General features: G+C 43.6%; 1 protein-coding gene across 2 annotated transcripts in view; it reads right to left on the bottom strand.

Moving 5' to 3' along the window:
• vti1a (vesicle transport through interaction with t-SNAREs 1A) overlaps positions 1 to 26,350 on the bottom strand; it is a 191,898-nt gene that overhangs the window by 138,308 nt on the left and 27,240 nt on the right. For both annotated transcript variants that reach the window (XM_083635728.1, XM_083635729.1), the window contains exon 4: positions 16,259 to 16,336. In XM_083635728.1, the coding sequence (XP_083491854.1) occupies positions 16,259 to 16,336 (78 nt within the window). The remainder of the gene's footprint in view (positions 1 to 16,258; positions 16,337 to 26,350) is intronic.

Raw genomic sequence — 26,350 nt, 5'->3', positions numbered from 1 at the left:
GCCTGTGTGTGCCTGGGAGCACGAGGCAGCCGGGGATAGTGACAGAGTAGCGCGCTCCCCGGCTTCTTCAAAGAGCTCAAGTGATTAGTATGTTATCATTACCATTCCAAACGGGATTTTCCTATTCCCTCTCGGCAAAGGTGACACGTCTCGGGGAGAGACGGCCGGCAGACTCGCTGCGATGGGAAGCCACTTCAAAGCCTTCTCCCCCTGAATTTCTCTCTCTCTCTCTCTTCTCTCCCTCCTTCTGTCTTCTTATGGGGCTGAGGGGGTGGGAGTGTGGGTGGGTGTGCGGGGTGTGTGTGTGTGTGGGGGGGGGGGGGGGTGGTGGTTTGGTGGTAGTGGTGGCAGTGTGTGTGTGTATGTGTGTGTGTGTGTGTGTGTGTGTGTGTGTGTGTGATCATTAGAATAATGTGTCCTGTGAGTTTGACGGTGACAGAACCTGAAGTAAGGGGTGAGAGTTCAGCCGGTGAAGATCCAGTAATGGCAGACTGCGATGGCCCTTCCTAATGAAAACAACGTGGCGAGAACGCAGGACGATACCGCGGGAGAAATAATGAAAAAGAAAAACACGTATAATTAAAACTAAATACCTCGGGACGCTTCGGGTACTACCCTGTCCAGGCTGATGTAGAGATGTTCCCTACATCGACTTGTTCTCTCCGGGCAAGTCAATTTTCACTCCAAAACGATGAATGTTCAACAACAAAAACAGTGTATCGATGCATAAACATCAGTGGGGCTTAAAAAAAAGGAAGTGCTCAACTCAGATTTTGCTCGGCAGTAAATAGCACGGAAAACCCAACAGATCCTCGTCAGCAGTTTGGCGAGGAGACATGCTAAGTGGCTGCCAGCGCCTACTGAGCTACAACTTCCAATATCAAGCATTGACCCCCCATGGCTCTGATAGAAGCTATTGTGGCACCTTAAGAACAGCCATCCCTGCACAAACACTGGCTCGCGATCAAGATCTGCCACTTATCTACTCGAGAAGAACCTATGGGTCTTATCCAAAACACATCGGATAATCTCATGGAGCCTTCTAAGCAAAGGGATTTAAACGCAATATATGGTAAATATTGTGAATCTATGATGTAGTGATGCACCTCCGCCACCACCCCCCAAGCCGCCACTTCTGCCTATGCATGTATGCCTTTTCATCTGACACCTACATTTTGAACAAAGACCTTCTTAGGAACCACAGAAAATGGGTGTTTTTTTGTTGTGCTTTTTGGCGTGGAGAAACACTCTCAGTTGTAAGTTATTAACAGAGAGGCCCCCAGAACAATGCAGCTGTAGCTCAAAAGAAATCTCTCCCCTCTTTCTTTCGCTCTCCTGCCTTTTTTCAATATCAAACAGAGGCGGTTACTACGGTTACTATCACCATTTTCCAAAGTTCAGATGATTTCCTTATTATTTTAATAAGGGCGGGGGGGAGAGTCAAAGTGAATAATGATGACAGCTGTGATTCAGACTGACTGTGTGATCTTCCCTGCCGTTTGTTTGGGACTTGTAAGACGAGGAATTACAAGTGTCAAACAGCTGTGAATATGGCTGCTAAATATTTAAACATGTTTTCCAGCTGAAGGAGAGAAAAAAAGCTATAGTTTTAAAAGCGGGGCTTAAGTGTGTATAAGCTGTGCCAGCCTTTGATTCAAATACAGGAAGAGCAGGAGGGTAGAAAGACTGCAATGGAGACGCGCGGCGGCGAAGAGGGCGCAGAATCAAGCCCCGATTACCCCGGCTCGCAGCGCCCTTCCAGACGGGGGAAGACAGGTGAGGTAACTGAAGATGTCTCCTGACCCCTCAGGCTAGGGGGGAAATGTACCAAAATAAAAGACGGGAGGAAGAAAGGGGAAACAAAAGTACAGCTAAATAAAAGGGGAAAAGCATGATAACATGGCGTCTGGGGCAAGGCTGGCGTTCTAAATTATGAATAGCTGTGAATGGAGAGGCTTTGATAGGAATTGAATTACTCGGCTTCAGGAGGCAGTTCAGAAACCGTTCTTGAACACTGTCTCAACTCAAAGGCCCGTTTAACAACATGGGTACACCTCCACACACGAGTTCAGTCAGGCTGCAAAAGAAGCACGTAAGCTAGAGAGAGAAACTGACCAAATCTGCTTCAGTCATAAAACAGAAAGGGGAAATAAATATCACAACTTTGTGTAAATATGATCTACAGTCTACATGAGTATACATAATGCTACATTACGCTGCGTGTCTGCACTTTACTTTACTGATCGCTGTGCACTTTACGGATCGCTGTGCACTTTACTGATCGCTGTGCACTTTACTGATCGCTGTGCACTTTACCGATCGCTGTGCACTTTATCGATCGCTGTGCACCTTACCGATCGCTGTGCACTTTACCGATTGCTGTGCACTTTAATGCTACCTTGCACATTATCGGTCATTGTGTGCCACAAACAAGGTCCTTGATGTTGATGTTTATTTAGCCTTTTATTTATTTTAACTATAGGCATGTAACATTTAACATGCTACTTGTGTTGTTTCTTGTCAATGTTCTTATTTGTATGTCTATATGCTGCAACTCAATTTGCCCTTTGGGACACTAATAAACTTGAACTTGAACTTGAACTTGAACAACTATTGTGAATACTACTTTACAATAACATTAACACATAACAAATACTGTGATTACTGCTGTGTTTACAATTAACATACCAGCAGGTATGGTACAACTGGCTTCTGATCAAAAATGTGTAATTTGCCTGGCTGTAGACATGGGTTATTGCTAGATAGTCCAAGAATAATGTAGAAGCGGTATATCTAAAGAAAAAACAGCTTGTACACTTGCTTAGAAAGTGCACTGCCTTGTGTAGAAGATCATAGCCGTTTAGATTTTTACAGAAGTTTGTGCTGAACTCAATAAAGCGCCTCCTGCAATCGTCAGATGAGGATTTTGGTATTTTTGCACATCTGATTTCCATTATCATGCATGCCATGGCATATCACATATCTAAATCTTGTTAGGTAAATATAAATCACATCATACTAGCAGATAGTGTGGTACTGTATCTTCTTCCCAACAGTAGAAATGCCAGTCTACAGACCTTCAAGCTATTCAAACAGAGCAAAACAGCTTAGCAACCCTGGTGTCTGAGGGAACATGATGTATGGGTTGTACCTGCTAAAGGGTGTGTGTCTTGATGAGATCACAGATTAGTTTTGCTTCCATAGTTTCTGACTTTGGAACAGAATTATACAGTAGAGGGCAATATACTTAAGCAATATAGCATGAGAGCTAGTGTGTTGTGGCAAATATATCCCGCTATTCAGCTGTTGTCCCACGAGGCCGCAGGCCGAGTGGGATAACAGCTGAGCAGCGGGATATATGCCACAACACACGCTGCTCGAGTGTATAATTGTATACTATTGTATTGTATTGTACAGTTTATATTGTAAACTGTATAATTATAAAACAGTTTCCAAGTATGATAATATAATAATAATAGTAATACTATAAGTCCGACTGCCAATGCCATGGCATTCTGGTAGAGTCAGTTGAAACACTACTGTAAGGCGGGACCGCAAGAACGTGCGGGTGATTTGATTGGATCGTTCTGGAGACTGAAGTTGACATTGGCCAATCCTGGCGCTTGCTGAGAAGCTGAGAGCTTTTTGCAAAGCCCGACACCAGAGCCGTATGCCGACACCAACTAACGTTACGTCTTATTTAGAAATGCGGGGTTAAGATGCGGGGTCTTTTCTAATGTTTCTTTTCCTAATTCTTGTTTCTTTTCAAGCGCGCGGCTCACCAAACGTCTGGCTGCAAGCGAGTAGCTTTTTGTTTTGACACTACTGTAAGGCGGGACCTCTAGCAAGAAGATAGACGTGCGGGTGATTTGATTGGATCGTTCTGGAGACTGAAGTTGACATTGGCCAATCCTGGCGCTTGCTGAGAAGCTGAGAGCTTTCTGGAAAGCCGACAGGCAGCTCGAGCGCAGCGCTGCATTCTCAGCGCTTGCTGAGAAGCTGAGTGCTTAATTGCAAAGCCCGACACCAACTAACGTTACGTGGTTAAATGCGGGGTTAAATGCGGGGTTAACAGCCTTTTTTTTGCAAAATTAGACATTAGCCCGCATCTATTCTTGTACAAAACATAATTTTCTGCGAAGTATTAGTAAAGTTATAAGCGAAGATCGATTCACAAGGATCTGACAGCTGTCTCCGCCATTTGTTTTTTTTAGGTAACCAAAGGCTTTTAGTAAGAGAGTTGCCATGGCAACCGATTTATACAATGGCTGTGAACCAATCAGATTGCTTGATTTGAGAGAGCCGTTTTATAATGTAGATTATAGCACTGAAGTAACCTTTGCTAACGCAGCTGGATGCAGGAAACTTCCCCTGAAAGGTATTAGGAATAGTATATAAGTATATAACGGCAAATAGCAAAATAATTGTAATGCTAATTAGCTTATATTCTTATTTAGCCAGAGTTAGTTCAAATAACCGTAAATTAGGGTTACAAGCAAGCTAATTAGTGAAGACACCAGCTACCATGCTTATTGCTACTGGCTGTCTCCTCTAACTAAAACTAGATATGTATTTATTAAAAGAAATCGTATGTATGACTGCGAATTAAAATGGTCTATACATGTAGGTCAGCTAGATGACAATCCTATCCTATCTTATAATACTAGTAATCTCGCTCGATTCCTAGGGTGGAGAATGGTGGAGAGTCTGGAGATGATGCGTCATGGCAATCGCCCGCTCCGCGGCCTCCCAAAATCATGACTGACAGACAGACACCGCCCACCAGTAGGCGCCATCGTGCAAGTGTGAGCCATCGGCTCATACTACAACACAGTTGCTCAAGTGACATCACTGATGACATCACTTCCGTCACAAATCGTGACTGACACCATGACAGACACCACCACCACAGAGTACGTGCGCTTGATTCCTAGGGTTGAGACTCTGGAGATGATGCACCATGGCTGCAGTTATGGAAATTGCCCACTCCCAAAATCGTGACTGACAGACAGACAGACATCACTGATGACATCACAACTAGAGCTGGGTATCGGTTCAAATTTCAAGAATCGATTTGATTCCGATTCACAAGGTTGCGAATCGATTAATTTCAATTAGATTAGATTAGATTAGATTCCGATTCGATCGATTTCAATATTGATTTGGTTAGTGATACCAAAACGTGTTTTTTGAGCTGTACCCTGAATTACATGACTGTCCAGTTATGTAACACAGGGGTTTCCCAACCAGCCAAGTAGATACATGGGGAAAAAAAGTTGCAGACCTGTTGTCAATTTGAATGGTTTTAGTTACACATATATTTACTCACCAGGTGGTGACAAAGGGTAAATAACAGCCTTTTCATCTGTCAATAAAGACACTTTCACAATTATGCACAGTGATTTGATTTCAGCCTATATAATTTCTAAAAGTAGATATTAATGATCAAACATTTCCATTCATGTAGCCTACAGTATTTATGTTTTTGTTTCAACTACAAACATAAATAAACGTCAACTTGAAACTATGGTTCAACTACCACACACAGCATATTTTAGCCTGTTTATTAACTCATTGAGTGCCAGCCACTTTTGGAGAACGGACGCTCCCAGTGCCAGAGTTTCAGAGCGTTTTCAGTGATTTCTCGAGGCCCACAGAATATTGTGTGATATTACTATGTAAACACCGAACACGCCCAAAGAACGATGAGGCTCTCTTCTATCATCAGCAAAAAAAAGTTTATTGATATCATTTTCCGTTCTTTAGTTATCAGCCGGAGAAGATAGGTTGATTTCACCAAAAACAGACGTTTCCATCTAGAAGCTGAGATAACGAGCCTTTTGTGAAATGAAGCATTTCAAGCAAATCACTGACTCTGAAGCTAATATTTTCTGACCTGAAACATCTGAACAGTAATTTCCTTCAATAAACAGCACCCCCACCCCCCTCAACTCCAAACTCCTCCTCCGTGGGAGTGTCTCTGGTGGCTCTGCTGGCTGCTGCGTGTGTCAGGCGAGTCTCTGCTGCCTGCTATGGCAGGCTCTGCTGCCTGCGGATCCACGTTCGGATGGCGACCGCTCGTCGGGGGAGTCTGGATCGGGCTCGCTGAGTTCGTCTGCGTTTCTGGGGTTTCGGTTGTGAGCTGGATGAAGCTGCGTCCGATTCTAGGCTTTCTGCTGCGCGTTTCAAAGTGCCTGCACCCAGAGTCTATTTTCGGAGCGCTCCGCCTTGTGCGCCGGCTCCCAGCGCGACACCGAAAAGCCAAACCATTCTCATGAGAATGGTTTGGCTTTGGTTTTCTTTTCTGGCGGCTAATCGTGTGGAGAAACTATGCAGCAGAGACAGAGGGGCTCAGTTGTGGGAGCGGATTGGCTGCTGTTTACAGCTAACGTTAGCTCCAGCCAGAGCAATCTGTGCCGCTCTGGCTCATGCATCGGTTTCTCTTTCATCACGGCTTTTTCTGCTGTTTTTCCTCAACTTTCTCTAATCTGGAGAGCACTGTCGCCACCTAATGGGTCCGTAAAATAGGTTATACACCTTCAATAGCTACAATATTTTTACAGGAGATGCATGAGGCTTTGATCCACGTCCCACCGTCAAAAAACGCATTTGACACCGATCGACGTCATTGGCACTCAACGTTACTATTTGATTTGACACCGATCGACGTCATTGGCACTCAATGAGTTAAAAATAAATAAAAATAAATAAATAATAATAATAATAAAGAAAAATCGATCTCTGGACATATGAATCGATAATCGAGGATTAAAATAAAAATCGATTAAAAATCGGAGAATCGATTTTTTGAACCCAGCCCTAATCACAACTGCCTGAGTGACATCACAGTTGACAAAAACACACAGTTGCTCGAGTGACATCACTGAGTGATGACATCACAATTGCTCAAGTGACATCACTGATGACATCACTTCGCGACTGACACCACCACAGAGCCCAGTTAGCCAATTTCATCTATCCCATCCTATCCACCTTATTTTGAATGCCCCACTGTACAAATAATTGTGGGTACAAGTTCCGGTTTAATGTGACTTATTGTTGCAGCTTGCCATTTCCTTTGTTATACTCGGCTGCAGACCCGAATTATAAACCGGAAACTGGAGTACGTTAGAAAAGTTATAAATATAGTCACGTTATAAACAACTAACCAACGCTGGGGGTACGTATGGAAACAGTGTTACTCGAAATGGTTAAAAGTTAAATCAATTTAGTGGCGTTTTACTGCCATGTAACATAGCTAGCTAGCCGCTAACATTAGCCACAGTAGGCTGCGCACTGCGCTCTTAAAGGGATATTTATCGACGAGATTTCTGCAAAGCTGAACCTGATTAGTGATTTGCTCCGTTCGCCCCGAGACGGGTGTCAAGCTGTCAGCAAAGATATCATGGCCGCTAGAAATAAGGTGGATAATAAGAATGAGAAGTTTCTGTGAGTGAGCAGAATTTGTTCGGCCACAGCTATGGCATTTTACATGCGATTGGGCTGAATCTTTCAGGAAGTGTAAAGAGGATACCTGCGGGTGACCTAACAGAGTCTGATGTTTGAATTAGGCAATTAGGGCCGACTAAATGGGCAAAAATGGCTAATTAGTGGCCAAAATCACTCAAGACAAATTCAGCACCATGGAGAGCTACAGAGTGGAGGAGCCCACAGGTGCTCCAGACTGGAGAAGCACACATGTGAGACGAATTGTTTACCACTGAAGTGGACGATGAAAACCCTCTTGGGAGAGACAGGAAAAGCTGCATGCCAACTCTGTGAGCGAGGCCAGTCACACAGGGACGGGTATTTCGCTAGTCTAAGATAAGAATGAGTGGGGTCTGGGAGAAGCAGGCAGCCGGCTGCTTCCGTGTGGACTGGTGCTGAGGCAAGAGTACTGCCTAATGGCTTGGAGCGTCGACTAGCCATGGTAAAGAGTAAATACAATATTCCTGGAATGCGAGTTTAACGAACCAGTTACTGTACATGTCCTATGCATTCTACATCAAATTAAGACATTACCGTTTGTTACATTTTGTATGTTACATACTTGGACAAGTTATTAGTTAGTTTATGGGCTAGAAATTCTGCCAGGTTTGAATTTGAATTTGAATTTTCTTTATTTTTAATACAGGGACAGTGTACAAGAACATTAACCCTATAAAATAGGGAGAGATGCATCGTACCAGGTTATAGCAGAAATGCTATTTTCCACCCGTAGTCCCTGGGCAGGTAAAATACAAGCTTAAAACAGTAGGAAAAATAGAATCTAAAACATAGTAGGAAAAAGGTTAAAAAATAAGGAAATTACACGTTAAGAGATACAAAACACTAGTAAACAGAAAATCCAATCATCCCTGCATCCCCATACCCACAAACCTTTAGAATACCCCCCCCCCCCCACACACACACAGACAATAGCTCTATTTTACAGGTGTGTGCAACTTTGCTGTGCAAATAACCACTGTTTTGTTTGGCGGGAGAAACTTTGAAAGTTTGTTGTTGTTGTGAGTTCTGTTGGAAGGCTGTTCCATTGTTTTATTGCCGTGAAGGTGAAGGATGATTGTCCAAAAGAAGTCTTACGTTGTGGGATTCTGCACTCCCCCCCGAGTTGTTGACCTCGTGGCTCGAGACATTATTTCAGAGCTGAGTGAAATAAGGTTCCTCAAGGGGGGAGGAGCAGCGTTATGGATGATCTTGAAAATTAAGCAGATGTTTGAGTGCATGATCAGATGTCCAAAATTCAGCATATTATATTTATTGAGTATATTACAATGATGATAGTGACGTGTTTTCTTATCGTGGATTTTGAGGGCGTTTTTATACAAAGACTCAAGTGGTCTTAATGCTGATTTTCCTCCCTGAGACCAACTTGTTATACAGTATGAAAAGTGTGAGAGTATCATTGCATTGAAATAAGTAAAAGATGCCTCAAGTGTAACTTAAGGGAGTTCCTTATGTGTCTGTAGCTTGCAAGGTTGAACTTCAGTGAGTTGGCAAATTTTTTTATATGCTTTTTAAAGTTCAAGGTCGGATCAAGTGTGACACCCAAGTATTTAAATTCAGACACATTCTTAATTTTTGCCCATTTACACAGATAACAGGACAATCAATAAGTTTGTTACGGTTTGTAAAATACATACTTACAGTTTTACCAACATTAAGGGTGAGACAAGAGTCATTTAGCCATTTTGCAACATTTTCCATTTCCTTGGTTAGTAATTTTGCGACTTCTGTTGCGTTTTTCCCATGTGCAAATATTACCGTGTCATCAGCATACATAACAATTTCAGCAACATTACAAACAGATGGGAGATCATTTATATATAAACTGAACCACAGTGGTCCTAGTATCGAGCCTTGTGGCACTCCCATTGTGCAGGCTTTTAGGGGGGACGATTTATTATTCACCCGTACACACTGTTGGCGGCCATTTAGGTAGGATTTAATCCAATTTAGTGTAGATGAGGAAAAGTTGTAATTTGCCAGTTTATTTATAAGTATTTCGTGCTGTACTGTATCAAAAGCCTTACGCAGGTCGAGGAAGACTGCTCCTACCACACCTCCTTTGTCTAATTTTGTTTTAAGGACTTCCAGGAAATAGCAGCAGGCTGTTTCAGTTGAATGTTTTTTCCTGAAGCCAAACTGCATGGGGTGTAGAAGGGCATTTGCATCAAGATGTTAGTAGATGTTAGTGGTTAGAGCCACTAGGCGGCCATCTTGCCTGCAGAATTTTCTCCTCGAAATTAAGATTGATTGACAGCTGCCATGTCGTGATATGATTGGTTGAAATGGGGTAGAAATTTGATAGTACTTTGTTACATCAACATGCTGTAGATTACAGTTATGAATGAAATGAATTAATGAAAATTAACTTTTCATGTGGGAAAAAGTGTGTAAAACTAAAGACATTTGATTTGTGTGATTTGTTTTTGCATACAATATTAAAGAGGTACAATGCATACCCAGGTATGTGAACTAAAAAAATAAAATAAAGTCATTTTTGGGTTCAGCTTGTTTATTCCAATTCATTACTAAAGGCAGAATGCAACTCATTTGGCCCCATTCATAAAATTAAGGGATGGTAAATCACTGTGCCCACTTGAAACTAAGACCTCGATCGAGTTCTGAATTATTTTATTGGGCCTCATAACTGAAGCTAATCTGAGCCTTGCTTCATTTCTCAATATTTCTCTTCAAAAGGGAGTATCAGAAATAATATCTTATCTTCATTTTCAGATTTTAAGGGAGGAGAAACTGGCCATCAATGCATTCATTATCTTTGGCTTGGCCTTTAGACTGCTCAATCAGACACTAAAAAAAGAAGAAAAGAAAAAAAGAGGTGTCCAAATGAGCTGATTTTAATTTCCTAAAGGAGAGAGGAGGGCAAATGGAAATTTCAGTGGGAAAGCAGAATTGAAAATGTTAAAAGCAGAGAAGCACTTACCTCCTCACGTAACTTTATCAACTGCATCGTGAAAGCAGAAGGGGGAAGAGAGAGAGAGAGAGAGAGAGAGAGAGAGAGAGATAGAAAGAGTGAAGGAGAGATAAAAAGCAGAGACATGGCAGGAAGGAGATCAGTCATGTGGCTGGGTAGAGAATTAACCTTGACGATTTATCTGTTTGCATGTTTTAGCATTTGGAAATCACAAGACAAAGGCGTTAAACGAAGCTAAACACGCCGCTCGCGCTGACTTTTTTTTGAACAAACAAAGATCAAGTTCTGGCAACTGTCACATTAAACAAAGAGAGGGAATGGATCGCTCGACTTGCGACGTCTCAACTAGCGTTATCAAGGAAGTCACATGACAGAACGTGCTATGGCAAGAGAGAAGAAGAAAGGCTGCAATACAGTCGGCACAGAGAGAAAATACTGTTTGGGTACAGTATGAATAAAATCTGAAGGAAATGTATATTGCATCTGTCATTTTGCTGGATTCTAGCAGAAAAAAACAGTGTATTTTTAACTGAGATAAGGAAATGCTGAGCCACTGTCCATCAATGCGGACGGATACGCTGTCAATATTTCATGTACCTTATGTATCTCAATAAAGGTGCCTGCTGCGTTATGTATGGAAAGTCATGTGAGGCTACCGGTGTGTATACATATACATAAATACATAACAGTGCAGCTTATTATTGGGGACGGCCAAGGATCATGAAAAATGAATCTTAGCATAGCTATTCATTTTTGATGAAAGAGAATAGCAAATCTAACGTGAAGTAAATAGGGGATGCTTCTCCTCTTCCCTGTCCTGTCCTGTCCTGGGAAACCTTGCATCTTTGATAATGAGTCAGGCATTGAAGGAAAGGCAATAATCCCATTGACCACTAATCAAGCCTAATCCCAATGAAAAGGTTGCTTCCATAGCTCATTCTCTAGTGACGACTGAGGAAGAGGAAGAGGAAGGTGAAGGCTGGGGCTTATCATGGCGGTGTCAAACATTTGGCAGAAATAGGGGAAGGAAAAATGTCTGCCTTAGCAGGCGATTTGTTTTTTTTATCTCTATTTCTTGGGCAAGATGAAAGGTTAGCAGATCTAAAGGGGTGCTCAGGACCACCATTACTTCTCTCTCATCTCATTTTATATGTTCTATTAATATTGAAATCATTGAAATCATTTGCTATCATATAAAAAAGGGGGGGAGGGGCAGAGCGTGGATGCTGAATTACAAACTTGATTGTTGTCTAAAAGGTAAAAAGAAAGAAGAAAAAAAGAAAAGAAAAAGAAAACCTGGCTGGGACAGGGTCAGGAAATGGCAGCCTCCTCAATGTTCAAACAATAGACCCTTTTCACGGAGGGTTTGTGTCGAAAAGGCAGGGTAAACAACACAGGTGCCTGCAAAACACTAATGAGGGTTTCCAAATTCCAATCATGGAGGTTTGCTTGCACCTGTGTTTACCCTGCCTTTTTGACACAAAATGGACCCCGTGAGAAGGGTCTATTCAAAACAAGTGACAACATTACTGACAGCACCGATGACAAGGATGCATCCATGTTGAACTCCTCTTAAATTACAGTAACTTACAGTAACTGTGGTGAATAAATACATGATGTCTGTTTATTCCACCACTGGTAAAACACACACACACACACACACACACACACACACACACACACACACACACACACACACACACACACACACACACACACACACACACACACACACACACACAGATTTGTCATACAATAATGAATTGAGAATGATATTTATAGTTGAAAATATTTACAGCCTAAAACAAACACATTTCAATTGTTTCACGTATGAGAACATTTTCTTTGTCAAGTCACACCCCCCATCTCTAGAAATACCCCCCCCCCCATAAAAACAAACAAAAACAAAATAGAGAGTATGGCAACGATGGATCAATTTTAAAATTGAAAATAAAAAATATTGTCACAATATTTGTATTGTAACAGCAAGCATAAAAGTATCTTTCTCTACACAGCCTTGGAAATGTCAGCAGTAACATGAACCACTTTGCAGAGTGGAAACTGTCTTTTCTACCTTAAGTAACAACTCCCTGCCAAGAATGCATTCTTGGCAAGGCCAAAGTTTAAAACGACACTATAGATGTGGTTATTTAGGGCTTGAACACGCCCGGCAGATCCTGCGATCCCTCACCCCAGTCCTGCCATCTGAGTCAATGGCTACCAAACAAAACTTGTTCTAGCTCATTTGTGCTGCCTGACTGATTGCAAGTCCTCGTGGAGGATTTGCTGAAACTATACGAGGGGGTTTGTTGCATAGCATTTCTTCTTTCTTCCCATTTTAAGCTTTGTTTTTCCCTTTGGCATCCATTCTTTAGTATAGCCAACGATGCTAGCTTTGCTCGAGAGATATAGGGGTGGTAAACACGGAATATTGTAAATGTTATAATTACTCTTGCACGAGCGCCTTTCCTTGTGTTTTTGTGATGCCAGCCAGTATTCAAAATTGCACTGCTGCAATTTTTTTCTGTTATGATAATGAGCAATTTCGTTTTGAAACAAAAGAGTGCTTTTTTTTATCCAATACAGAATTCGATACAAGTGGTAATCTGCTTCCTTTGTAGCCTGTCAAATCTGCTCCATGCCGGCTCAAACCAGCACAATCTCTTGTGGCCAAGCCTTCTGCTGTGACTGAAATCGAAACTATTCCGTATAGCGCTCGTGTGTGAAAAATGTGTATGTGCACTCGCTGCGTTCTGTGTGGTGTCTGTGTCTGTGTGTGTGTGTGTGCGCGCACCGACGTTTGTGCGTGTGTTGCATGCAGAGGAGAAACAGAAAGAAAAAATGTGCAATGGTAGCCTACCACATTATAAAAAAAATAAAAAAAAAATAGCGATAGTGCCAATTCAGTCTCTGTCCGCATACAGATAACGAATAAATGCCGAACTCTATTAAATTGTCCTTTAGCCATTATCGCAGGGCCAACACGCCATTTTCAGAACTTATGACGGCTCCCTATTTACTTAGCTATAAATCCCTGCCATGTAACCAACAGATTTGTGACTGGTAATGATCTGCTCAGCCCGGGCCATAAGAAATGATCGTGACCTCTTTCAGATCGTCAGGAATTAAATTGACCGACTTGCCCCCCCGGCCCCCACCATCCTTTCCCCTCTCCTATCGCCGCCGTCTCGTTTCGATAAAATAAAATAAACACTGAAGTTCCGAGCACTCCACTCACAGCAAGACCAAGACTCATATTATCTCCGCAAGTTTTCAATGAAAATGAGGTAAACATGGCACCTGGTAGAAAAAGGGGAAATATGCACCATCCATTGACTTTGCTTTTGCCCCCGGTTGACATGAACTCTTTCCATGCCTGTGTGCGCGTGTTTGAGATGCATCATTATCATTTTAGGAAGAAGAAAAGTTTCACAGAAGGCAAAGACGATTATTCTACTTTCACTATTTCATAATCAATAGTTCATGTATTAAACATATTCAGGCTTTGAGTTAGTCCTGGAAAACCATACTTGACAGAATGGAAAATAGTCACTCAGCAAGGCAGAATTTCCAAATGCATCATGTTTGACCTAAAATTACAAAAATGTTTTTCGTAAATATAATTGATCTAATTTGTAGATAACTGTATAATGCTCATCTTACATTAACTGGGATTTTTTTAATTGTTGATATTACATTATGTTAATATTTTAAGTGAGAATTGATATTGTTCTAAGGTTAATTTATTTTATTTTTATTACGCCCCCTGCATGTGTCATAAAAATAATCAATATATAATATAATAATATATATATATATTATATATATATATATAATAATATATATATATATAATAATCAAAATATTTTCAGTCAAATAATTCTTTGAGATAACAACAACAACAACAACAATAATAATAATAATAATAATAATAATAATAATAATAATAATAATTGCTAATCATTGTTGAATCAAGCAGCAACAGTTACCAAAATGTATAATATCAGTTAAATATTAAGCCTATTGTTGCAATTTATTATTTCAACAAACCATTTTCTTTACGATGTTTAAATTCTAGATTTCTGAATAATATTTTGTACATATACATTTTGAATGAAAGAGAAATGGAAACATTTGAAATTGGATATGATACTTTCCCCCCCAGCTTCCCCTTGACAAGATGTTGATAGAACTCATCAGTGTCTTAAAATGTGACATTTCTGACAGAAAATCTCCTTCCAACTTCTGCATGAAATGTCAGAGTCACTTTTGTGTCTCGCTAATTTGCCAGGAATATGCATATCAATTACACATCTTGGCTCGCGATACATATGTGTCTAAGATGTGCAGTTCATGGGTCATCATTGAAATGGTAATAGGAAAGCGTTCAAAAACAAACAAAAAACAACAACAAATAAAAAGACGAGGCAACTTTGCTCAGCTGTGAATCATCTAAATATACATTTATAAAGCTCCGTGGGACTACATGTGCATTTGTGTATTCAGTAGTCTATTTTTGAGTGTGCTTGCAAATGTAGAGTATTTATTTGTGTGTGTGTGTGCCTTGAGACACAGTAACCCCAGTGTAAGTTGACAGTTAATTCTAAAGGCAATATATAATTATTCAAAGGAGGTTTGGTCATAGTTGAGAGTGGCAGCTTATGAGTGGCAGATGTGCAGGTGAGCAGGAGGTAAGCGCGTCTTCAGTGTGAAAACGCTGCTCGCTGAAGCCGTTGATGTGCCGCTGCTGTTTTGATGCAGCACTTCAGACATTTATTCAAAACAATATAAGTTTAAAAGGACGTGCCATATTTTGGGCAATTAAGATCACAATTCAAGATGGTTGTTTTTCTTCTTCGTCGCCACTTTCATATCTGCTGTGAATGAATCTTTTTTGTAGACATTGCTAATTTCTCATGTTTTTTTTTTTTTTGTACTGGCTTCTTGTGGTCTAGTGACAATGAAGGAAGGATTTCTAATGTGTTCTTTATCTGTTGTTTATATCCCTTCAATTCAACAAGCTGTGCGAAGATATTCAAACAAAATGTCAGTCACTGCCTTTTTTTGAATAAACAATATACCAATCCAATATTGAATATGTTTGATGGATAATAGATTATGAAGACAAAACTAATTTGAGATGTTTGATCAAAGGCTGTTATTAAATAATAAATAAATAAATAAATAAATAAATAAATAAATAAATAAATAAATAAATAAACAAAAAAAAACATTTAAGAGCCAAATGATGAGTTCTATGGAGTATTACATCAAAACATTTCAACGATTTTCGGAGTTGTCAACAATACGAGAACGCGCGTCCCTATTCATTTTGAGTATCTGCATTGTGCAGGGTTTGCCTCCCTTGGAGTTGAAAGGATGAGATCAAGATTTGGGGAATTCTGTGTGTGTGTGTGTGTGCGTGCGTGCGTGCGTGCGGACACTGATGGAGGATCTTTTGTAGGCCTAAGTCCACACCCGGCTGCAGAACAGCTGTGGGGCGGTTTGAGTGGGGGAGGCTAAGGTTTTGGAGTTTGGGTTGGATTGTGTGTGTGTGTGTGTGTGTGTGTGTGTGTGTGTGTGTGTGTGCGTGCATTTTGGTCACAATCTGGCTTTGGCCAGACACTGGTCCCATGCCCTGAGCCCACTCACTGGCAGCCTGGCCAGCTTTGCATTAAACAGTGTTCCTTCCGCATGACTAGGTGACAATACTGTGGTTGTGGCCCTCAGCGGGCCCTATGAGGGGCCCTCCTCCTCACCCTGGGGGCCAGTCAGCCACCCACACCGGAGTCCGGCGGGTCCCCCTGATTAGCACCTCACCTGGGTCTCTGAGGAGCCGCCGTCATCCCCCAGGAGCTCGTTGCGCACCTCATCACTGTAGGCAATACGTGACCTTTTCTGCAGGGGGAGGAGAGGAGGAGGAGGGGGGGGGGGAGAAGAAGAAGAAGAAGAAGAGAAGGATAGACAGAAGAGAGCAGAAAGAGAGAAAACAGAGGGAGAGAGATGCCTTAGTGCCGCTGTTGGTGGAAAAACAGAAGAGACATTCCTTAAGCAGGAGAGCCCCCTAATGGAACTCCCTGACAGACTGCGGCTTACACCTGCAGGTTGTGAGTGTGTGTGTGTGTGTGTGTGTGTGTGTGTGTGTGTGTGTGTGTGTGTGTGTGCGTGCGCGTGTCTGTGCGTGCCTGTTCCCATACAACATTTGTATTGACAACACGTACATTTGGGTTTGTGCCCATGCCTCCTTCCAAGGTGATCTACCTAGTGCACTTGTGCCACAGAAGTGGTGGCAAAGACCTCCTCCCTTGCCCACTTAAACAAATACAAGTCGAGGGATAAAAAAAAAAGAGAGAGAGAGAGAGCGAGAGCGAGAGCCTCATCTTGTGTGCATGGAGAGGCTGTGGAGCGGGGGACAGGGGAAAGGGCCAGGGAGATGTGTTATGAGGAAGTATCACTTGTCAGCGCTAAATCTTTTCTGGGGGCTGTCACTGCTGTCATCCCAGTGCAGTGGCAGGCTCTGTGATAACACCGATGCTGAGACTCAGACAGGGAATAATTCATCACCCATTGGCGGCCCATCAGATTTGGGGCTGCCTCCCTCTCTCTCTCTCTCTTTCTCTTTCTCTCTCTCCAGATAGGCTGGGAAGAGAGGGAATGCCATGTCCACAAAAAAAAAGAGAGAGAGAGAAAGAGACAAACACTCAGACACACATTTCATGCACACTTCAGAGTGTGCCACCTCCGATTGTGGAAGAGTGGGCTGCCGTTGTAGCGCTTGTTTACAGACGCCCGACCCGTGGAGAAACAGGCTCTTGGCATGCCCTCTAAACTAAATACACACCACCACCACCACCAGCAGCACACACACACACACACACACACACACACACACACACACACACAAAGTGTTTACTAAGCCTCCTTCGCCTCCTCTCCCTGCCTTGACAGGGTTTCTAGGTGGGCTGCAGGAGCCCGGGCAAAATCAAAGGCACATACTAGCATAGGAATGAAAATATCACTTTCTCCTCAACGTGAATTCCCTCCTATTTTCTGTATTTACTTAGTCCTCCATTCTAAATAAATAAAATAAAGACTGGGAATCGTTGTAGGAACACCAATTACCTGGTGGGGACATTTCCCCCGCTCAAATACGGTATCTTCTCCCAGTATCGTTCTATTATTATCAGTGAGGAGCTATTGCAAAAAGGGACTTTGATGCCACTTTCCACGAGAGCAGTGCAAACCAAAATTGAAAATGCCAAATCGAACCTTGAGAATGACGATATCAAGTTCCTTGATTGAAATAACTTTGGAACCAATCACAATCAGGCCAGCTAATTTTTTTTTTTTTCTGGTGTCTCTCCACATAATCTAGAGGAGCAGTGTGTGGAACGCCGTGGCTGATGTGATGTGGCTGTTGCTATCGTGATGGCGAGGGCCACAGTTCTCTGGAGTAATTACTGACGAGACGGAGGGCCTGATTGACCCGGACCACAAAATCCATTAGATAAAGAGAGCACCCAAACAATACACTCGGCAGGCAGCTACTCAGCCACGGGGACCTAAAGCTAAGCACCAAACAGCTACTGTGGAGGAGAAGAGAAGATCTGCAGCATGGACTCACAAAAACACCGCATCGGCCCTCCTGACACACTTTACCACGGGAGATTGACACCTCGTGTGTCAAATAGCGGCCTTGAACCTTTCAGAAAATGTTGCAATTTTCCCCCATTATTATTATTATTATTATTATTATTATTTTGTAACAGTTACCACTTGGTTTGTAACAGTTACAGTACCACTTGGTTTAATTTGGTTGATAGTTTTTACAATTTGTAAGTTTGTCTTTTTTTTGTTGCAAAATAAAATTCTGTTACCCAAAAAATATAGTATATAATTGATTGATGCTTGCCTGTATTCTTCAAATTCTAAGATTCTTCAAATCACATGTCAATTTTCTCTCCTCAACACCCTTCCAATTAGGGTCAAATTGTTATGTCAATTTGTTTGTTTTTATTTCTGAATCCCAGCTTCAATGATAATTGTTGCAGTAAATTTAGAAATATGTGCAGTAATAATCGCAAGTAATCATATCGTCTTTGTTGTTGTTGTTGTTTTCGGGTTGTTGTTTTCATTACAGTCCTATTTTCAAAATGTTTAAATCAGAAAAAGCCCCATCTGCCGTGAGCAGGTCAATACATGGTCACATGGCTGCTGTTGTCATGAAATTAAAGTATTTTCAGACCGGAGTGAAACTAGAAAGACAATGAGCAATCTGGAGGCATACACACTCATACACAAGACACAACACACACACACACACACACACACACACACAAACACACACACACACACACTTTTTGCCGGGAAAACACCCACATATTCCATTTAAGTCGAGTTTCATCTTAAAGAGCTGCAGTGCAACTTAGGGGAAAAAGACGACTTCACCAGTAATTGAGACGAAGAAGCCTGGGAGAAGCATGGATTTGAACGTTAAGGCTGACGTCACCTTCAAACCATATGATTTTTTTTTTTTTTCTAAATAGCTTGTTTGTTACAGATGAGTGTATGAAGCGTTTCTACAATGAGCACAGCACAGATAACAAAGAAAGCAGAAAGAATGGAAAATGTCACGTAAATAAAAGACTTGCCGCTACTTCCCCCTGTACCGATACTTTGAGGTTTTTGAATCCCCCCCCTGGCAAACAAAAGATTCCTGAGTGATTATTGCCTTCCTGTTTGATGTCAAACTAAATAAGGTGTGCGATATTCTTCCTGTTTGATGTCAAACTAAATAAGGTTAGTTACCCTAACCTATAAGCGATATTGACTGCGCAGAAAAGAGAGAACTCGTAGGTTTGGGCAGCCTTTTCTAGGATTTTTGATAACAGGGTTGTTCTTGAGGTCAGGGAAGTAGATTTAGATTCAGTTATTGGGGCAGACCTGTTCCACAGTAAAAAAAAATCTTACAACTGAGCATATGACTTAAAAGGCGATTTCATAAAGAGAAAATGCATTGAAAGCTGTCTCATTCTAGCTATTATGTGGTGAAGAACGAGCTCTGCGTGGAAATAATGCATCTAAAACAAGAGATGAAACCAACTGATGAGGCTTTGAAATCTTAAAAAAGAACGTGCACTTTCAGAAGATACCTTATTGCTCAGAAAAGAAAAGGGGGGGGAATAGGATGCTTTAAAAAAGAATCCTTTTGAAAGGTCTGTCTTTTGTCACTTTTTTAATCTTGGGTGAGAATTTGCTTCTATTCACGGAAGCAAAAACAAAAAAAGCTACAAAGATGTATCTTAACTTTATGCAAAGTGGCCAGCCTTTTAAACACATCTCATCAAATGTGGAGATGGAGGTGCTGGTGTCCTGTCAAAAACACACGTTTTACCTCTGTTGACATGGATGGCATAAGAAAGAAAAAATACTATTCTTCTTCACCCATCAAAAACTAATTACATATGCATGCATAACAATTCCTATCAGATATGCTAATCGCCTAGGCATGATCCTCTAAGCAGCAAAATTATATTTATATAATTATAACAAATATGAATCTCTACTTTCGGCACAATCGCTGACAAGTATATGGGCACAAACGTGTATATAACGTGTAAATAAACATCTTGATATTTAAGTGTCCGCCATCTAATTCCAGACAGGAAAACAGTCAATCTAAAAACATGTTTGCAAAAAAACATGTATCTGTAATTGTAAAAAAACACAAAAAAAAAACACTGCACACACATTTTAAACAGTTGACTATCACCATATTATTTGCAAATGACGAAGAAAAAGTTCCCTCTCTGTATAAACTAGCAGAATAATTAAAATCAAATAAAGGGATATTCATTATACATATTTTCGATGCCCTCCAACTGCCTTCCTCGCTTTTTGCCCGGTGCGACGAGCGACAAGGACAAGAGCAAATAATTGTGGCGCGTGGAAAAGCTGCAAAATGTAAACAGTTCATTAGATGGGAAATAAAAAGCATAAAAATAGCCAGGGGCAGAGGGTAATGAGGAGCCCTGAAGTTCCTCTGCACACGCCTTCTCCCTCCCCTTTCCAGAGCTGCGCACACGGCTGCTGCTGGCATAGCGTGAAGAAGAGTCATTAAACATATTCAATTTACAATGCTAGGTTCCACCACGGGCTTTCTCAACAGTGGGAGAGCGCCTGGCCATCTCCAAATGTGGACTTCATGACGCTGATGTCCAGCTCTGCACGCTGGCCCCGAAATTTGACCTTTCCTTTTCCCAGTCGTCGTCGTCGTCACGGTAACTCGCCGGAGAGGAGCTGCTCAACATATTGGAGACGGCATTTTAACCTGACTCTCAGTTGAACGTGCAACGCATACAATTAAAAATCAGAAAGAGCTTTGTTCTGGTATTGTAATACCCTTAAATATCTTGAAAAGAGAAAAAATACAATCTCAAAATACAAAAATCGTAGAATCAGCTATAAAATCACAATAAAGTGGGATAATGAAACATCCCTATCTGTGCACGAGGACGTGCACTGAACTCAAAAGGTTATCTATATCACTTCCTTTCCTCCTCCCACTGTGATATTTTCCCAGGTGATGTGAGAAGCGGCGCCAGCAGGGGGGCGCTCTCTGGTTCCCCCCAGAGGCAGGGGCAGAGGTGGCCTGATGCGGCGTGGCGTTAAAAGGAAGCCGAGACCTTTAAGCAGGCACAAGTATCACAACAGCATCTTAAATAATGCATCTCTGCTTGGCAGGGGTTTAACGCACACACACACGCACAAACACACACACACGCGCGCGCGCACGCGCGCACGCACACACACACACACACACACACACACACACACACACACACACACACACACACAATTGTTGTGTATAGCTTCTTCTTCTTCTTCTTCTTCTTCTTCTCTCCTTCAACACAAACACATTGGGAGAGGTTGTTCAATTAAGTTAAGTGTCCTTTTTCAATCCATTTGATACATTATCAGATGAAGGCAAGCGGCTACAATTGAGACCGTCACAGGAGGTGTCATTTGTGCCTTTGTTTTGTCATGGAGTTTGGCGCCATCAAATTCTCCACTCCTGCCTATAGTGTGTGTGTGGTGCATGCGTGTGTGTGTGTGTGTGTGTGTGTGTGTGTGTGTCTGTGTGTGTGTGGTGTGGTGTGGTGTGGTGTGGTGTGGTGTGTGTGTGTGTGTGGTGTGGTGTGGTGTGGTGTGTGTGTGTGTGTGTGTGTGTGTGTGTGTGTGTGGTGTGTGTGGTGTGTGTGTGTTGTGTGCGTGCATGTAGGATGGATGCTTCTCGGTGCACGCGTCACATTACGTGCACGCTAGCCCGGCGTGTGTGTTCTGTTCTCTCCCTCGATAGAAGTGCAGCGGTGGTGGTGAAGCCGAAGCCTTAGATAACAGCATGGGGCCTCTCGTTAGCGCACAGGTTGGCGCGTCGCTGGCTTCCGCACACATGGCATTGTGTTGTACTTTCCGCAGGAGAACCTGAAGGAGTCTCACCGGAGCGGTTGTCGAAAACACAAATAGAGGTGAACGATCAACCGCGGCGAGGTGATAAATGAGCCTGCGACATATCTAAACAGGTATCGAGGTGGAGGGGATCGTTTTTCAGGGTGACACTGTATCCGCTTCAAAAAGATCGGGTGTCATTAATAAAGAAAAAAAGGGGGTCAGAGACGGCAGTGGGGGGTTGGAAAAGAGCATGAAACAAGCCATGTAACTTCCCTTAATCAGTCAAATTGAATAAATGTTAAAATGATCATTCCAATTTAAGCATCACATTGCTATTTTCTATCAAAGATCTATATTAGATTGTGAGTAAACAGACTTGGATTTAATCTCGGGGGGGGGGGGGGGGGGTACACCTCGCCTTTCACTGGTGAGAGTGCAGTGTTGTGATGGGGGTCTTTCATGCCCCTGCCTCTGTGATAGCAGTGGTGTATTTGCCTGTCAAAGTCATTTCTAGATTCTAAGTAGAAGCGAGATCAGTCAATAAGCCTAACGACTGTGCCCACAAAGCGAGAGGGCGAGAGGCAGTGAGAGGAGGGAGGAGGGAGGAGGAAGGATCGCAAGTCAACCCCAAACAAAAGGAGCAAAATTCGAGGAGCGCTTTGATTGAAGAAGCGCCATATAGTTTTTGAAGGCCGAGGGATCATCTCTCAATGGTTCTTTCTTTAAGGCATGAGGGCCCGATTAAACCCTATATTACAATATGGAGGCGCTTCTAATGAAAAATCAAAGGCCCCCCACCCTACCCCACCCCCCACCCACACCACATCCTTCCATCGCTCCATCCCTTCTTCTCTCTTGTTCTTATTCTTCTGCCCCTGCTGCACATTGCCATGCAGGAGAGAGGGGGAAGAAAGAAAGAAAGAAAGAAAGAAAGGGAGGAGAGAGGTAGAGAGAGGTAGAGATAGAGAGAGAAAGAGATGGAGGGTTATGGAGACGAGGGACCTCTAGGTGCTGCTGGTGCAAAACATGGAGACAGACAGCAGTGGTTGGAGGAGTAAATCAATAGAGCAGAGCCGTCGGGGAGAGAGGAGAGAGACAGGAGAGAGAGAGGGGGAACCAGCACCGGGGCCCAGGCTCCGATCACAACGCTGGCTTCTGGCGTGCAGTGGGGAATAAAGCGGGCCTCCCTGGGTCAGCACCAGAGAAGAAGGTGAGATTAGAGGAAAGTGGAGGAGGGATTTTCACAGAGCGGAGGGAGGGAGAGGGAGGAGAGGTGGGTGTTTGGGAGGGAGTGAGGGGGAGGACAGGTGGGTGTTTGGGAGTGAGTGAGGGGGAGGAGAGGTGGGTGTTTGGGAGGGAGTGAGGGGGAGGAGAGGTGGGTGTTTGGGAGGGAGTGAGGGGGAGAGGGAGGAGAGATGGGTGTTTGGGAGGGAGGGAGTGAGGGGGAGGAGAGGTGGGTGTTTGGGAGGGAGTGAGTGAGGGGGGGGAGAGGTGGGTGTTTGGGAGTGAGTGAGGGGGAGGAGAGGTGGGTGTTTGGGAGGGAGTGAGGGGGAGGAGAGGTGGGTGTTTGGGAGGGAGTGAGGGGGATGAGAGGTGGGTGTTTGGGAAGGAGTGAGGGGGAGAGGGAGGAGAGATGGGTGTTTGGGAGGGAGGGAGTGAGGGGGAGGAGAGGTGGGTGTTTGGGAGGGAGGGAGTGAGGGGGAGGAGAGGTGGGTGTTTGGGAGGGAGTGAGGGGGAGAGGGAGGAGAGGTGGGTGTTTGGGAGGGAGTGAGTGGGGGGGAGGAGAGGTGGGTGTTTGGGAGTGAGTGAGGGGGAGGAGAGGTGGGTGTTTGGGAGGGAGTGAGGGGGAGGAGAGGTGGGTGTTTGGGAGGGAGGGAGGGAGGGGGAGGAGAGGTGGGTGTTTGGGAGGGAGGGAGAGGGAGGAGAGATGGGTGTTTGGGAGGGAGGGAGTGAGGGGGAGGAGAGGTGGGTGTTTGGGAGGGAGGGAGTGAGGGGGAGGAGAGGTGGGTGTTTGGGAGGGAGTGAGGGGGAGAGGGAGGAGAGGTGGGTGTTTGGGAGGGAGTGAGTGGGGGGGAGGAGAGGTGGGTGTTTGGGAGTGAGTGAGGGGGAGGAGAGGTGGGTGTTTGGGAGGGAGGGAGGGAGGGGGAGGAGAGGTGGGTGTTTGGGAGGGAGGGAGAGGGAGGAGAGTTGGGTGTTTGGGGGGGAGGGAGAGGGAGGAGAGATGGGTGTTTTGGAGGGAGGGAGGGGGAGGAGAGGTGGGTGTTTGGGTGGGAGGGAGGGAGGGGGAGGAGAGGTGGGTGTTTGGGTGGGAGGGAGGGGGAGGAGAGGTGGGTGTTTGGGAGGGAGGGAGAGATACGGAGGAGAGATGGGTGTTGAGGGAGGAGAGGTGGGTGTTTGGAAGGGAGGGAGGGAGGGAGAGGGAGGAGAGGTGGGTGTTTGGGAGGGAGGGAGGGGAACAGGGGGGGTGGGAGATGTGCATTGCGGGATACCTGGCAAGCCAGGGACCAACCAGCCCATTAGCCTGTGGCTACCTACATTAGCCTGTGGCTACCTACATTAGCCTGTGGCTACCTACATTAGCCTGTGGCTACCTACATATGGTTCACTGAACCCTCTGCTGAGAAGAACTCCTCTACTCTCAGTCTTTCCATCTTTTTGAAAAGAAAAGAAATACCTTCACTTTTAACCCTTTCTCTGCTTTGGAAAGAGCTTCACTCCTGACCTCCATTTCTGATTCATTGTTGTTTGATGTCTATTCTTGGAGTGTTATCTAAAAATGAAAAATGTAAAAATAAATAAATAAATAAAACACAAATAAAAACCTAGACACAAAGGGAGAGGAGCTGGGCCGGGGTGAGCATGTGCGTGCGTCTGCGTGTGTGCGTCTGCGTGTGCGTGTGTGCATGTGTGTGTGTGTGTGTGTGTGCGTCTGCGTGTGCGTGTGTGTGCGTGTGTGTATGTGTGTGCGTGTGTGTGCGTGTGCGTGTGTGTGCGTGTGTGTATGTGTGTGCATGTGTGTGCGTCTGCGTGTGCGTGTGTGCATGTGTGTGTGTGTGTGCGTGTGCGTCTGCGTGTGCGTGTGTGTGCGTGTGTGTATGTGTGTGCATGTGTGTGCGTGTGCGTGTGTCCACCCGTCAATCCGTCTATGGAAATGCTCAGAGAAGACTATCTTCTTCAGTGCCTTGTCTTTTCTTGTAGCGTGACCATTGTTTGTGCTGAATAGCTATCTGGTTAGCATAAGAATACAGCAGCATGCACGGGGACTTAGCCAGATCATTAGCGCTATATATTTATGTAGACTTTCTTATTTCACCAGCCAGGACACATTCACATGCTGATGAGGCCAGTAAGGCCCTCTTCCAGAGCCCGTTCCAACATGTGCCCTCCTGAACTTCCCAACACCAGTTTCCTGGGAATCGGCAGGTTTTATACTGGAATTCACGTCAGTTTACCTAAAACTATGAGAAAATAGCCAATTGAGGGCTGTAAAGAAGACTTGTTTACACCTCTTAACCCATTGATACCTGATGCAGCATTTGCGTGTATATCCCTCATTTGTGTGCATATCCCTTTAAGACCGCGAACCGCGTTCGCGGTCTTAAAGGGATACGCACACAAATGCTGCATCAGGGCCTGTGTCCACCTAGCGTCTTTTTCCGACTGTTAAGCGCTGGGAGTGCGCTGGGGAGCGCTGATCCCAGTGCACAATATACAAGGAAGCAGTCTGAAACTAACGTTAGTTCAGCTTGATAGCTGACAGCTAGCAAGCTAACAACACAGGTAGGCTACGTTATTATAAGCAGCAAGCACAACACTCACCAGAAATATTAAGTGTCTAGCCAATCTGCTCCCACAATTGAGCCGTTCTGTTGCGATAGTTTCTCCATATGATTAGTTGCATGAAACGGAGCGCCCGACACCAGCGTCTTTCTGAAAAATTAAAATATTCTCAGCTGGAAGCGCTGGGAGTCGGGCGCACAAAAACGGCAGAGCGCTGTGAAAATAGACGCTGGGTGCAGCGCACTTTCTCTAGACGTCCATGTGCGCCCACATACGCTCTCCCCTCATTGGAATGGATTAAGCAGATATGAAAAAGCAGCAGAATGGGGATAATAACACGTTGCACTCCAGCCAGGGGAGTGCATGACAATGGCTTATCCACATGTAGGGTGGTCATCAAAAAAGTGAGGATCTCTAAGTCTGTTTTGTGAATGTAGCAATTTAGATTCTAGCATCCATTATGTTTATTATGCTAATTATCCTTTAGCTAACCTACTTAGTCCATTACAACTTATTGCAGTGTACCATTATTCAAGCAACAGCATCCATGTGCATGGCAATACATAAATAAATCTAAAGGGCCGCTGCAAAAAAATAAACAAATAAACAAACAAACAAATAAATAAATATAATTTGATAGACAAGCTATTTATTTTTCTACTGGGAATTCTTTGCCATTTG

The sequence above is a fragment of the Poromitra crassiceps genome (genome assembly GCF_964638095.1).
Source record: "Poromitra crassiceps genome assembly, chromosome: 4".
NCBI classification, from domain to species: domain Eukaryota; kingdom Metazoa; phylum Chordata; class Actinopteri; order Beryciformes; family Melamphaidae; genus Poromitra; species Poromitra crassiceps.
Note: the sequence above shows the minus strand (reverse complement) of the source record. Positions and strands in the feature narration are given on the sequence as shown.